Here is a 15,110-nt window from a genome sequence, read left to right on the forward strand (position 1 = left end):
AGAAGCACATCCTGGCTTCACTCCATTGGCTGCCTGTGTAATTACAAAATGTTTTATGTAAGATTTATGTTTTGTGATTTATCGCGTTCGGTGTGAACACAGTTCATTTAAAATTCTCATGTTTGTTTTTAAATGCTTAAACGGTCTTGCCCCAACTTACCTCTCTGAGCTTCTTCGTCCTTACTCACCCCCCAGGTCTCTCAGGTCAGCTGACAAGCTGCTCCTGGAGGTACCCAGGTCCAAGAGGAAGCTCAGAGGGGGCGGGGCCTTCTCTGCCCAGCACATTAGAGAGGCCCCTTCACTGTCCACGTTTAAAACACGTCTTAAAACCCATTTTTACTCCTTGGCTTATGACACAGTCTGACCCTGATTTTATTGTTTTAAATGTAATTCTAATTATCATTTTATACCATTTTATTATTGTTTTTGATATTTGTGCCAATTCTATTGTTTTAAATATTATTTAAATTATCATCTTATTTTTAAAAATATTTTCCCTCTATTTATATTATTTCTTTTTTTACTTGTTTAATGTATCAAGTGTACAGAACTTGAAAGTGCTATATACATAAATTGCTTGTTAGTGTTAAAGAGTACTCCACTGATTCAGCTAAAAGGTGATATGTTTCTGATGTGTTGCAGTCATGTTGCAGGCGTGTTGCAGTCGTGTTTCTGGTGTGTTGCAGTCATGTTGCAGGCGTGTTGCAGTCGTGTTTCTGGTGTGTTGCAGTCATATGACAGGCGTGTTGCAGTCATATGGCAGGCGTGTTGCAGTCATATGGCAGGCGTGTTGCAGTCATATGGCAGGCGTGTTGCAGACGTGTTGCAGTCGTGTTTCTGGTGTGTTGCAGTCGTGTTTCTGGTGTGTTGCAGTCATATGGCAGGCGTGTTGCAGACGTGTTGCAGTCGTGTTTCTGGTGTGTTGCAGTCGTGTTTCTGGTGTGTTGCAGTCGTGTTTCTGGTGTGTTGCAGTCGTGTTTCTGGTGTGTTGCAGTCGTGTTTCTGGTGTGTTTCAGTCGTATGACAGGCGTGTTTCAGGCGTGTTTCTGGGGTGTTTCAGTCGTGTTTCTGGGGTGTTTCAGTCGTGTTTCTGGGGTGTTTCAGTCATGTTGCAGGCGTGTTGCAGTAGTGTTTCTGGGGTGTTTCAGGCGTGTTGCAGTAGTGTTTCTGGGGTGTTGCAGGCATGTTTCAGGCGTGTAGCAGGCGTGTTGCAGTCGTGTTTCTGGTGTGTTGCAGATGTGTTTCAGTCGTGTTGCAGATGTGTTTCAGGCATGTTGCAGGCGTGTTTCTGGGGTGTTTCAGTCGTATGACAGACGTGTTGCAGGCGTGTTTCTGGGGTGTTTCAGTCATGTTGCAGGCGTGTTGCAGTCGTGTTTCTGGTGTGTTGCAGGCGTGTTTCAGGGGTGTTTCAGTCATGTTGCAGGCGTGTTGCAGTCGTGTATCTGGTATGTTGCAGGCGTGTTTCTGGGGTGTTTCAGTCATGTTGCAGGCATGTTGCAGGCATGTTGCAGGCGTGTTTCTGGGGTGTTTCAGTCATGTTGCAGGCATGTTGCAGGCGTGTTTCAGTTGTTGTTGTGTTGTTGGTGTGTTCAAGATGTGTTGGAGGTGTATTACAAGTGCGTTGTCGACATGTTGCACGTGTGTTTCAGTTGTGTTGCAGACGTGTTGCAGGCGTGTTTCAGGCGTGTAGCAGGCGTGTTGTTGGTGTGTTGCAGTCATTTGACAGGTGTGTTGCAGGCGTGTTGCAGTTGTTTCTGGTGTGCTGCAGTCATTTGACAGGTGTGTTGCAGGCGTGTTGCAGTTGTTTCTGGTGTGCTGCAGTCATTTGACAGGTCACTTGTGTTGGAGTCATGTTAGAGGTGTGTTGCAGGTGTGGTTACGGTGTGTTGCAGGCGTGTTTCAGGCGTGTAGCAGGCGTTTTGTTGGTGTGTTGCAGTCATTTGACAGGCGTGTTGCCGACGTGTTTCTGGTGTGTTTCAGTCGTGTTGCAGGCGTGTTTATGGGGTGTTGCAGTCATATGACAGGCATGTTGCAGGCGTGTTTCTGGGGTATTTCAGCCTTGTGACAGGTGTGTTGCAGGCGTGTTGCAGTCGAGTTTCTGGTGTGCTGCAGTCATATGACAGGCGTGTTGCAGGCGTGTCTCGTGTTTTTTTGTCGTGTGACAGGTGTGTTGCCGGTGTGCTTCACTTGTGTTGGAGTCATGTTAGAGGTGTGTTGCAGGTGTGTTTCAGGCGTGTTGCAGTCGTGTTTCAGTCGTATGACAGACGTGTTGCAGGCGTGTTTCTGGGGTGTTTCAGTCATGTTGCAGGCGTGTAGCAGGCGTGTTGTTGGTGTGTTGCAGTCATTTGACAGGCGTGTTGCAGGCGTGTTGCAGGCGTGTTGTTGGTGTGTTGCAGTCATTTGACAGGCATGTTGCAGTCGTGTTTCTGGTGTGTTACAGTCATTTGACAGGTGTGTTTCAGGCGTGTAGCAGTCGAGTTTCTGGTGTGCTGCAGTCATATGACAGGCGTGTTGCAGGCGTGTCTCTCGTGTTTTTTTGTCGTGTGACAGGTGTTGCACGTGTGTTCAGGCGTGTAGCAGGCGTGTTGTTGGTGTGTTGCAGTCATTTGACAGGCATGTTGCAGTCGTGTTTCTGGTGTGTTACAGTCATATGACAGGCGTGTTGCAGGCGTGTTGCAGTCGAGTTTCTGGTGTGCTGCAGTCATATGACAGGCGTGTTGCAGGCGTGTCTCTCGTGTTTTTTTGTCGTGTGACAGGTGTTGCACGTGTGTTCAGGCGTGTAGCAGGCGTGTTGTTGGTGTGCTGCAGTCATTTGACAGGTCACTTGTGTTGGAGTCATGTTAGAGGTGTGTTGCAGGTGTGGTTACGGTGTGTTGCAGGGGTGTTGTTGGCATGTTGCTGGTTTGATTAACATGTGTTGCAGGCGTGTTCCTGGGTTGTTTCAGTTGTGTTGCACATGTGTTGTTGGTGTGTTCAACATGTGTTGGAGGTGCATTACAAGTGCGTTGTCGACATGTTGCACGTGTGTTTCAGTTGTGTTGCAGGCGTGTTGTTGGTGTGCTGCAGTCATTTGACAGGTGTGTTGCAGGCGTGTCTCTCGTGTGTTTTTGTTGTGTGACAGGTGTTGCACGTGTGTTCAGTTGTGTTGCAGGCGTGTTGTTGGTGTGTTGCAGGTACTTTGTGTGTTGACCTGCAGGTTTCAGGAAAGTGTTTGTGAGTGTTTTTATTCCAAGCTGGCAATAATTTTAATGTCAGGATGTCTTCATACAGCAAGCTGCACTGATTGGTCATTAAGCTGTGGTTCACTTTCCTCTCTTGTGATTGGTTGATATGTTGGGCTGGTCCATGGTACACAGCCAAAGCTCCGTCCTGATGAGGCGTCAGCAATCAAAACACCACAGAGACTGTTAAAAGCAGCTCGTCATGTTTGCTCAAAGCTTGAAGCACAAATGTTTTGGTCCTTTTAAACTTTATCGTTTTGCTGTTGCAGGACGTCTGAGGGGGTGCACCCCCGCCTCCTGACTTCTGCTGCTGTCACTTGAGCATCCAGAGGCTTCACCTGTCCGTCGCAGCAGATTTTCACTCTGTAAAGATGTAAGTATGGTCACCCTTCAGAACCACGCTAATGTTCCTCTGAAGCTCGCTTGCTGCCAGCCAATCATGCGACAGGCTGACTCAGTGCTGAGCTCTAAGTGTCTGCTCACATTTGCAGCCTTTCATTTAATCAGAGCTCTGTGACTGTCAGTCCTCTGCATGCAGCTTCATCACATGAAACTCGCATGTGACAGTTTTCATGATTCACGTCACACGGTGTGTCTGCGGTCCACCAACAGATATACAACATTATAAAAACAGTCCAGAGCCTTCCTCCGTCGTGTCATCATCATCATCTACAGTCTGTTTGTAATGATGAAGATGAGCAGAGATGAAGCATCAGTCCAGTCCTGTCGCTCACAGACGGCAGGAAGCTCGATGCCAAACGCTTCTCTTTGTGTATCTGTGTTCAAGACATGGAGGATGTAACAGCCACTCGTGGCTCTTTCCAGCACCTCCAAAATCATAGGAAGCAGATCTGTACCGGAGCCAGGAGCTGCTTGGCGAGCTTCCCCTCGTGTTCCCGGCGTGCATCAAATGAGAGGAGAACACAAAGAGCCGATTTCAGGCGCCGTGACATCAGGATTTCACAGAGCTTAACAGACGTGTCACCGTGCCGCCCAAATCTGAGGCCTGCAGATCGATTACAGCGTGGATTAGCTGTGAGCTCGCTGCACACGCCGTACATTAATGCAACACACAGTCACAGGCCCAAGGGGGCGGAGCCTCCAACAACCAACCTCCATTCAGCCTCCATCGTCTGCTTTACACGATTCTCAGTTACCCTGCTCTACGGGATGGTACTTCACTACACACAGACACACACACACACACTCACACACACACGCACACTCACCCCAGTGATACCAGTCTCACTGAAAACTCTTTGGTGGTTCTGATGGTTCATCCTGCGTCACCGGGCCACAGAGGTGAGCCGCCGCTCGGGCCGGCTGACTGGTGATTTATGGGCGCACAAACAGGAAGCTGTCAGCAGCTGATTCCTATCTCCTGTCTCCGTGAGCGCAGCACAGCTCAGCTGACTCGAGGAACACAGACTGTAAAGTAAAGATGGATTCTGTGACCAAATCCAAATATAACTGTGAAAAAATCTGATTGGCTGCTGTTCAAATATCAGAAATGACATCAGCTTCCTTCCACTGACCGTCATGAAGGTCGAGCTGAATCTGAGGCCGGGTCAGCGCGCTGTGACATCACCAACATCAGTCTGAGCGCTCTCAGACGTCGGTGTTCAGAGTGGGGTTAATGTGGGTGGAGCAAGTTGATCTAACACCCACGTCACACAGTGTCAGCGTCACTAACAAGCCTGCGAGCTGCTGATGGACACTTGAAGCTGTGCGCCGCTGTGTCGGGGAGCACTGGCATGTTCACGTTAGCGTGTTCGCTCCCTCGCAGCGCCGCGGCGTATCGATCAGCCCATGTGTAATCAGTCAGACGGGACGCCGCTGAACCAGATCAGATCTGAATGTGGTCTTTGTGTAAATCAGTGTGCACGAGTGTGAAAGGTCATGTGCCCCGAGGACGACGATCCAGACAGCAGGACGGGGCTTGGATCACACGGGTGGAGGTGAAGTCCAGACCAGCACCTGACGGAGGGGCCCTGTGGAGTCAGGGGGTGCAGGGTTAGAAGCAGGTCCTCCTTAAACGGCTCCTGTTGGCCGATATCGACGCGTTTAAACGGCTGGAGGCGGCGCCGGCGGCGGCGGCACAGCTGATGGTGATGAGCTGAGGCTGATTCACTGGATGAGATGAAAGCAGCTCTCATTTGTGCTCCTGTCTGCTTCTTCACAGAGGAGCTGCTGTTTCCTTGATACCTGCACCCAGCAGGAAATGTTGCCTAATTACCAGCAGTCACAGCGCGCCGCCATGGTTTCCGTCCTGCGTCACGGACAGATGTGGCGCTGGAAGCGACCACAGCAGACCGAACGTTTATGTTTATCAGTGCTCAGAGGTCATGTGACATTTAGGGGATGTCACAAATACTCAACACCATCGTTACGGGGGCGTGGCCTCTCTGACTGACAGGTAGCTGCTGTCTGCCAGAACCCGACCTCCCAGTCTGTAGCTGTGTCCCAAAACGTCGGCTGCTTCCTCCCGAGGCCGCATTTGAAGGCCGATTACGTCACAGCGACGCGACGAAGGCTGTCCCAATTCGTCGACTCCTTCAAATGCGTCCTTCATTTCCCCGAATTTGAAGGATGGGTCGGGTGTGTCCTTCGTGGCCCACCATATCCCAGAATTCATAGCGTAGTCCAGCCAGTTTCGGTTTCCAACAATGGCGGCCGCTACTGAGTTTTAAAATTACTCTTATTAATCTTTCTGGGTCACAAAATAAACTTTTTACATATTTTCAGGCGAGAATCTGTGTAAACATCAAATATCTGCTCTGTTTATCAAGATATCGCATATTTGCAAAACTGCGCCGGTGTTTTCGGAGACGTCTGTTACCCACCAGCTCGATAGCGAGCCGGGGGGGTTCAAGGGTCACTCGAGCTGGCGAGAGCAGCGGACCCCCGGCTTCATCGTTTTCAGACCCACCGCTGTCTTTTGCTCCTCAGGTTAAACATGATATATAAGTCGCTTAGATAACTTAAAAATGTTATTGTTGGGCTTTTTTCTGTGTTTTATTTGTTCCTGAGTAAATCAGTTTGGCTGAGATCAAAATTATTAGATTAAATAAAACTTTATTAATCCCCCATTAGACCAGGCCATGTGTCTCAGGCTTGTCTCACTGAATGAGGCTTCTTTGTCTCTGAGCAGCAAACTAATGATTTAAGGAATCACACACACACACACACACACACACACACACACACCTGATCATCTCCCAAAGACACACCTGGACAAGTCCTGAAATTGACCAGCCCCTACTTGGCCCCAGCTGTCCCCTGGGCTGGGTACAGCTCCCAGAGATTAGACTGAGCCGGGCTCCTCCTAATGTAAGTGTCAGTCCCATAAAGCAGCTGGGCAGAGCTGCAGAGATGACCGGCGTCCTGAGTGGACACACATCGTCCTCCCACTCTGGGACTTCCTGTCTGTTCTTCACGTCTTTGATCTTTTGTGATGTTGAGCTTTTTTACCTGCTGCTGTTTGACTCGTGTTGATTTCAGAGGAAATGCCTGTTCGTGTGATCGTGTAGGGCTGATGGTGCCAGAATACATGCGTGTGGATGTGTTTGATGCAGCTGCCTGTAGTGCAGGGCGGAGGATAACGTCTGGATCAGCTGCTGGTGTTTTCACTGTAGCAGCGAGCCGCTCTCGCCACATGTCTGTAGCAACAGTGCTTGTGTTGGAGCTGATGTGTCCCCTGTGATGCACAGGTCCCTGAACACATCGCCGTCCTCTGCAGTCGCACACGTCTGTCCTGCGTCGTGGTTTTGGGTTGTCGTGCCTCAGAGTTCCTGACTTTGGATTGGCTGCTCTGAGCTCCGATCTCTGACTGAACGTGAATCTGATTGGTCAGTTGAACCCGTTTCATCACCGGCGCTCCCGGCTGCAGGTCGCCACCTCCTCCTGTCTCAGCCTGTCATCCTGCAGCATGTGGGGGGCGTGGCCTGGTGCTCGAAGCACTAATGCACGCAGTGATCATTCTATCAGCTTTCCTCAGATCAGGGCTGATTACATGGCAGCCATGTTGGAAATGACCAGAAACGGTGAGCCGTATGTGACCATGGCGACGCGCTCGCTCCTCGGGGAGCAGTTTGTGGGCATGCTCAGACTCCTCCGCGTTCCACCGCCTGCCTCCTCCTCACACCTTGTAATGGAGAGGAGGAAGGTGTTGGCACCAGCGGCCTCCATCATGTGTCTGATGAGGAGGAAGAAAAGTGATATTTTCAGATCCAAAACTGGAGGAGGGAGTGACGCCTCCTTCACTCTCCTCCATTTCTAGGCCAGCGAATAAAGAGGAGGAGGAGTGGACTCGTCACCTCTGGGACCGCCTCCTCCACCTTTCATTTGTCAGGTGTGAGGTGAGGGAGAGGAGAGCGTTCACCTTCATGCTCGCTCACTGTGACACCAGCGAGCTGAGGAGGGGCTTGCCTACAGGGGGCGCCCTCGGCAACATCAGCTCCTATTGACCTGCAGCACACAAACACACACATTCTCGTTTTTATGTCTTAGTGAGGACATCTAATTGACATACTGCTTTCTTGCTGCTTACCATAACCCTGAGCCTAGCTGTAACCCTGACACTAAAACCACATTTTGAGTCTAAAAAATGTCTTCAAACTCATGAGGACGAGCATTTTTGTCCTCATTAGTGACTGTTGGTCCCCACAACCGTATGTAAACAGGCACTCACACACACAGTGGGACTGTGGGGCCTTCAGGAGATCAGAGAACATCAGAGAACATCAGAGAACATCAGAGAACAGATGCTCCTGTTATCTGAATTAAAAACACAGAAAAATATCTGCTGCAGTGTTTGATCGGTCGTGAGCATACAGGTGGACAGGTGGATAATAAAAAATAACAGAATACTCTGGGAGCTGTGTGATGTCACAGAGAGGGAATATCCTGGTGAGGACAGAAAAGCTCCGCCCACCTACTGGTCAAACCTGCTGTTTACAAGGGAACCCAATCAGAAGCAAGCTGTTAAAGGGGAGGGGCTAAAACAGCTTGTTTCAGACGCAGACGAACCGCTGTCCACGAAGCAGCGGAGGAGAAAAGGAACAGAGAAGGTTGGAGTTACTGCTCATGCAGCCTCGCTGGGCGCTCTGCTAACGACTGAACATTACAGCGCCTGATAACAAGTCAACAAACGAGCAGGCAACAGTGCACTGACTCTGGACTGGTCCCTGTGTCCGTGCAGGTGTGGGTGGTGTGAACACGGCACACCTGTGCAGCTATGAGTGCTCTGTGTTAATGTGCTGACGGCCAGAATCGATCGCAGGTTTGACGCCCGTCGGGTGACTGCGCGGCTAACGGCTGAGTGATATGCTAATCCTCAGGATTTATAGATGTGGCTGAAGAGCGGTGAACTCTGACAGGTGTCTGTGAAGGTTCTCAGTCATCCAGGTCATCGTAGTCTAAGGAGCTTGCAAAGAAAAGCGTCTGGACTTCTTTAAGTTGCTTGAAGACGTTTCACCTTCATCCGAGAAGCTTCTTCAGTTCTAAGGTCAAATGGTGGAGAGTCCCAGATTTAAACCTAGTGGGAGTTTCCCCCCAACGAGGGACAAAAGGACCGCCTGATGATCCTCTAGTCACATGATTAGGTAGATCAGCCACAATCAGCCAGGGTTTCAGGTGAGCTCATTGTGAAACCTGGCCCCACCCTATCATGTGATTCCTGAGGTCAGATGGCCCAGGATGTGAGTGGGCGTTAAGGCGTCTGGGAAGTTGGTGTCGTAAACCACCGCCTCTGTTCAAAGATGGTCGCTCACAGTGGACATAGATGCTTCTTTCACTCCTCTTTCAAACCATCTGTCCTCTCTGTCCAACATGTGAACATTAGTATGGGCTCAAAATGTGGTCATAAATATTTTGTACTTGTAAAAAAGATTTGTGTGTGGACTTAGCCAAAAAAAACCCTGCAAGTTACAAGTACGACTTTTGACCCTATTTTTCTTCCTTTCATCTGATTGGTCAATGTCATGTCAATCACAAATGTAACTATCCAATCAGAGAGCAGATGGGTTTGGCTGTCGGAGGGGGCTTTTTTGAACTGCCTTCTTTGCTCTTCTATGTTGTTCCATGGCACAACATAGAAGAGCTCCTAAGACGGTGAACTCTGACCTCTCTGTCTAACCTTCACCTCTTTCTGTGTCTTTCTCCTGACAGCTGACGTCCGCCATGACCTGCTGACATCACCGTCCCACCGCCCCCTCCTCCTTCCATTTCTTTCCTCGCAATGGCCCTGACCTGTTGGCTGTCGCCATGGCGACCCCCAACCCTGCTGCTGCTGCTGCTGCTCACTTCCTGGTTGCCGGCTGAGTCAGCTTCAACCACGCCCTTCCCCAAAGACCTGGAGCCGATCAGCGTGGTCAGCTCTGAGCGTGAGTATCGCGCGATGGTGATGATGTCGTCCCGCTGTGGTCGTTTCACATCGCTATAGCAACCGTTCCTTCATCTGATTGGACGGAGACAATTTATCTCTGCTGTGTTCCTGTTTGTTCTGATTTAACTGACCACACCCACATTTGTGAGCATGCTCTCCACACACACACACACACACACACACACACACACACACACACACACACACACACACACACACACACACACACACGTTCATGTTTTTGTGCGTTTACAGAGTCCTTTCAGTACCCGGGGTTTCAGGGTTTGCTGCAGGACAACGACACGCTGAGGCTGGGGCTGGACTTCCAGAGGATGCTACGGATCAACCACGTGCTGTACATCGCAGCGAGGTCGGCACGCACGCACGCACGCACATGCACGCACACTTGTGTGTTTTCAGCAGTAAACTAGTAAACGTGACCTGTGAGGACATACATGTTTTTAGTGACATCATCAAAGATGATTTTGCCGTCTGGACACGCCCACAGGCTCTGCTTTATTGACATAATGCAGCATAAATATCCCAAGAACGATAGCGAGTTTCCCGTAGCTGCACGCTGCACTGCAGCAGTGAGTCGTCAGCTGGCTCAACGTGAACATCAAAGTGTTCCTATTGGCTCTAAATCGTTTTAGTCTCTTTAAATGATGATTTGATGTTCCTGTCAGTTTAAACCTGAGGCTGGAAATCAAAGAGACATTTTTCACGTTTTCTGTCCATAAACTGGTTTTATTGTTGATCCTGAAAATCAAATCCAGCTCAGAGAGCAACAGTCAGGAATGACTCGTGACCATGAACGTACCTTTACCCAGGTGAACGTCTGCCAGTGTTTCCTGCTGCACTCTGAGAGGATCTTGGTTCCCGTTTGTCACATAAACAGCAGAATGAATATTTCTGGAAACAGGAAGTGACCATCGGACGTACTTTGGCCTCCGGATGGTTCCAGCCTGCCCGGCTGACGTTTAGCTTCGCTGTTAGTTTGCTCATTAAAACATTCAGCCATGAAGTCACGAGGACTTTGTGCCACGCAGCAGGTCTTTGTAGAAAGTGCGACAGAAGTTCTTACGTCAGTTTTTTGGAGTATCACAATAGCCCTTTGGAGCTTGAGTATTGTTAAGATCCCTCACCGTGGGGCAGAGCACATACATGAGGATCCGTGTTTTTAGGACACGGCGAGCACGCAAGGATCTGGGGCGAGTCTTTGAAGAGGGCCTGAGAGCGGTCGAGACTTCATCACTGAATATGTTTTATCAGAAACAGAATCAACAGCAAAATCAATAATGAACAGCTGTCAGTGTTCCTGATAGGAAGTGCATCATCGCTGAGGCTGACTCTGTGCTTTGACCTCCGCAGGGATCACGTGTTCGCAGTCAACCTGACGACGGCTTCGGGGGAGTTCGTCCCACAGCTGGTGAGTGCGATCGCTCGGTAAACACACAACGGCATGGCTGCGTGGGGTTGTCAGGGTGTCGCCGCCGAGCGTTCCTCACACGCAGTCTTAGGATAAAATGTTCAGAGACAAATGCAACGATCTGTGAGTGCACGTGAAGGCAGTCGGAGCTGTGAGGTGTGTTTGAGGTGTAAGACATCGGACCGAGGCTGTGGAAGCTGAGCCGACCTCGGAGCAGCTCGCTGACAGGATTCCTAGAAGCTAAAGGAGGTTCTTACACGTGCGTCACATCACAACATCACGTCAGAGCGTGGGGTTCAGTGCACGTCACCACGCTGGACGCCCTGTCACAGCTGGCCCTGTCCATGCAGGGTTAAAGGGAGGGGACCGAGGATAGACCTCTGTGGCACTCCACGTCACAGTGGGTGTGGAAGAGCATCGCCAGCAGCGTCGTGTGAAACAAAAAGAGTGAACTGGTCCAGAAAAATGTTCTGCTTCGAGCTCCCTCCTCCTCCCGTCGCTGCAGCTCGTCGTTTTAAAAGCCAAGAAAGAAAAGTTAGTGTCAGGCTGGACATTTTGGCGTCCAGGTGGAGGGTTATCGTCACGATAACCCTCCACCTGGACGCCAAAATGTCCTCCAGCGTGAGAGAGGAGCCAGGTGGAGGTGAGAGATGCTCCTGTTCTGTTGGGCAGACAGAAACCGGAGATGTTTCCTTCTCCTCCGTCAGCGATGATGTCAGCGTGCCGCGCTGCTCGCTGCAGCCTGTGGTGCTGACGGGTGTCTGCGTGGACCTGCTGCTGAGCGAGTGGGCGTCTGCTCACGGTGCTCGCTGTAAATATCAGCGCGCACAACAACACTGTGCGTGACGCACAAAGGCCGCGCTTCCTTTGATCTGCACACGTCCTCCTGATCAAAGAGAAGAGGTTACGGGGGCTCCTCGCGGTAATGGGCCTCCCGGTGCATTGTGGGACGGCGGGCGGCGGCAGCTCTTTGATGTGAGCTGTTACTCTCGTTATCAGTGCTCCGACCTGAGCGGCACGGCGAGGACCACGCTGGTCTGTGTGCGCTTTAATCTGCAATTATGGCCTCGTGTTCTCGTCGGGTTTAGCACGTTTTACCACGGCGCCCACATCTGTTCTTTTAGGGGAGAGACGGGAATAATCTGTATCCCGCTGGGATCTAATCCCATTTCTTTAAATCCAACATGAATAAAAGGGTCAATACGCTTTACAGGCGCTGTAGCCCCGCCTCTTTCAAGCTGCAGGCTGGGCTTTTGTCTGTCGAGGTTATCTGTAGGCGTGTTTACATTTTCTGGCGTGGTATCAGACCTGTTGACGCTGCCTCTGATGCACGCTGAGCGTGAGTGAAATGGTGCTCGCTGCGAGGCTGCACGCTGAGGCGTCCTGTTTCTATTTTAAAACCCAAATCAGCCCAAATAGGTCGCGATGACTCAGCAGCTGAGAATGAAGCATGCTGGGTTATTTTAGCAGGTCTCAGGCGTAGAACGTCGGTGCTGATGGAGAGCGTGAAAAGGTGGCTGTTTGGTGTTGGGGTTGAGACGGAGGTTGTGTGTGTGAGCTGTTGCTCCGCCTCCTCGTTCACGTCTAATCAAACCTCTGTCCCCCACATGCTGAGGAAATCACGCCCTCACTTTGCTCTTCCTGTTTCAGAAGCTGACGTGGAAGTCCAACGACGTCAGCAAGTGCACGGTCAGAGGGAAGAACAGCGTGAGTTCACCTCCACCTCTGCTTCTGCAGCTCCGTCAGCTTTCCTCACAGTTCTAACTCTGCCTTTGTGTTCCAGGACGAGTGCTACAACTACGTGAAGGTGTTGGTGCCTCGAAACGACGAGACGCTGTTTGCCTGCGGGACCAACGCCTTCAACCCGACCTGCCGAAACTACAAGGTGAGCTTCAGGGCGCGCTCGTGGAGGGGGCTTTAAAGAACTCACAGCTGCGTTGTGTCTCCTTCTGCAGCTCAATATTAAATTCGATAGCTTTTACACTGCAGCGTGTCGCAGTTCCTCCAGCCCAGAGAGCGCGCACTTAATTAGACTTTAATTTTATTAATTTTCTTTACGTATTTGGCTGCGTGTGGATTATGAGACAGTCGATCATTAAAGGCAAGCTCATTTTTCCCCTCTTCAGCTTTTTCTTGTGAGTGTTTGAGGGCTGAATTAAAGTCATCCCAATGAGACGTGTTCACCGGATCCTTTCACACAATACTGCACGGACATCAAACCCACTTTACATGGACAGCCCACTTTGACCTTCACTGGACCAGACCAGCCGTTTCTGTGTTTCCTACATGATGAAGAAACTCTGCAGTGAAGAAATAAACGTTCTGCTCGCTCGGTGGCCAGACTGTCCTGTAAATTTCAAACAGAAAGTTGTTGTTTGTCCCCCGCTGTTGATCCACTTTAAAAAACAGATTTCTAAAGCAGACAGTCAAAAAACAGCAACTTTGATCTACTACATAATTACTTTAGTGTGGGATGAAAGTCCTCAGAGTAGAGCTGTGTGAGCCGTAAGAGCAGGAACAGCTCTGAAAGTTCTTAAAATACAAAATATGTCTAAACTATGAGGGGGAGGGGCTATGGCTGCGAGCTCTCTGTGAGGTCACAGCTCAGTGGGCTCATATCAGCCTCTAGGTTCAAGTGTGGAATCACTGAGCGGGTGGATGTCGGGTGGGGTTGCACGATGTCGGGCGCTTGGATGTCGAGCTGTTTTATGTCTCGTGGATGTCGGGTGGGGTTGGCACAATGTCGGGCGCTTGGGTGTCGGGTGGGGTTGGCACAATGTCGGGCGCTTGGGTGTCGGGTGGGGTTGGCACAATGTCGGGCGCTTGGGTGTCGGGTGGGGTTGGCACAATGTCGGGCGCTTGGGTGTCGGGTGGGGTTGGCACAATGTCGGGCGCTTGGGTGTCGGGTTTGGTTGGCACAATGTCGGGCGCTTGGGTGTCGGGTGGGGTTGGCACAATGTCGGGCGCTTGGGTGTCGGGTGGGGTTGGCACAATGTCGGGCGCTTGGGTGTCGGGTTTGGTTGGCACAATGTCGGGCGCTTGGGTGTCGGGTGGGGTTGGCACAATGTCGGGCGCTTGGGTGTCGGGTGGGGTTGGCACAATGTCGGGCGCTTGGGTGTCGGGTGGGGTTGGAACAATGTCGGGCGCTTGGGTGTCGGGTGGGGTTGGCACAATGTCGGGCGCTTGGGTGTCGGGTGGGGTTGGCACAATGTCGGGCGCTTGGGTGTCGGGTGGGGTTGGCACAATGTCGGGCGCTTGGGTGTCTGGTTTGGTTGGCACAATGTCGGGCGCTTGGGTGTCGGGTGGGGTTGGCACAATGTCGGGCGCTTGGGTGTCGGGTGGGGTTGGAACAATGTCGGGCGCTTGGGTGTCGGGTGGGGTTGGCACAATGTCGGGCGCTTGGGTGTCGGGTTTGGTTGGAACAATGTCGGGCGCTTGGGTGTCGGGTGGGGTTGGCACAATGTCGGGCGCTTGGGTGTCGGGTTTGGTTGGAACAATGTCGGGCGCTTGGGTGTCGGGTGGGGTTGGCACAATGTCGGGCGCTTGGGTGTCGGGTTTGGTTGGCACAATGTCGGGCGCTTGGGTGTCGGGTGGGGTTGGCACAATGTCGGGCGCTTGGGTGTCGGGTGGGGTTGGCACAATGTCGGGCGCTTGGGTGTCGGGTGGGGTTGGAACAATGTCGGGCGCTTGGGTGTCGGGTTTGGTTGGAACAATGTCGGGCGCTTGGGTGTCGGGTGGGGTTGGCACAATGTCGGGCGCTTGGGTGTCGGGTTTGGTTGGCACAATGTCGGGCGCTTGGGTGTCGGGTGGGGTTGGCACAATGTCGGGCGCTTGGGTGTCGGGTGGGGTTGGCACAATGTCGGGCGCTTGGGTGTCGGGTGGGGTTGGCACAATGTCGGGCGCTTGGGTGTCGGGTGGGGTTGGCACAATGTCGGGCGCTTGGGTGTCGGGTGGGGTTGGCACAATGTCGGGCGCTTGGGTGTCGGGTGGGGTTGGAACAATGTCGGGCGCTTGGGTGTCGGGTGGGGTTGGCACAATGTCGGGCGCTTGGGTGTCTGGTTTGGTTGGCACAATG

General features: G+C 51.6%; 1 protein-coding gene across 3 annotated transcripts in view; it reads left to right on the forward strand.

Annotated features, from left to right (window-relative positions):
- The window catches only part of LOC148096516 (semaphorin-6D-like), a 105,362-nt gene that overhangs the window by 47,513 nt on the left and 42,739 nt on the right, over positions 1 to 15,110 (forward strand). For all 3 annotated transcript variants that reach the window (XM_087834497.1, XM_087834499.1, XM_087834498.1), the window contains 6 exons: positions 3,491 to 3,594; positions 9,390 to 9,604; positions 9,862 to 9,976; positions 10,978 to 11,035; positions 12,686 to 12,742; positions 12,819 to 12,920. In XM_087834497.1, the coding sequence (XP_087690623.1) occupies positions 9,460 to 9,604; positions 9,862 to 9,976; positions 10,978 to 11,035; positions 12,686 to 12,742; positions 12,819 to 12,920 (477 nt within the window). In that variant the 5' untranslated portion in view covers positions 3,491 to 3,594; positions 9,390 to 9,459. The remainder of the gene's footprint in view (positions 1 to 3,490; positions 3,595 to 9,389; positions 9,605 to 9,861; positions 9,977 to 10,977; positions 11,036 to 12,685; positions 12,743 to 12,818; positions 12,921 to 15,110) is intronic.

This window comes from Neolamprologus brichardi, chromosome 22, assembly GCF_056152115.1.
Source record: "Neolamprologus brichardi isolate AB-2024 chromosome 22, ASM5615211v1, whole genome shotgun sequence".
Classification (NCBI taxonomy): Eukaryota; Metazoa; Chordata; class Actinopteri; order Cichliformes; family Cichlidae; genus Neolamprologus; species Neolamprologus brichardi.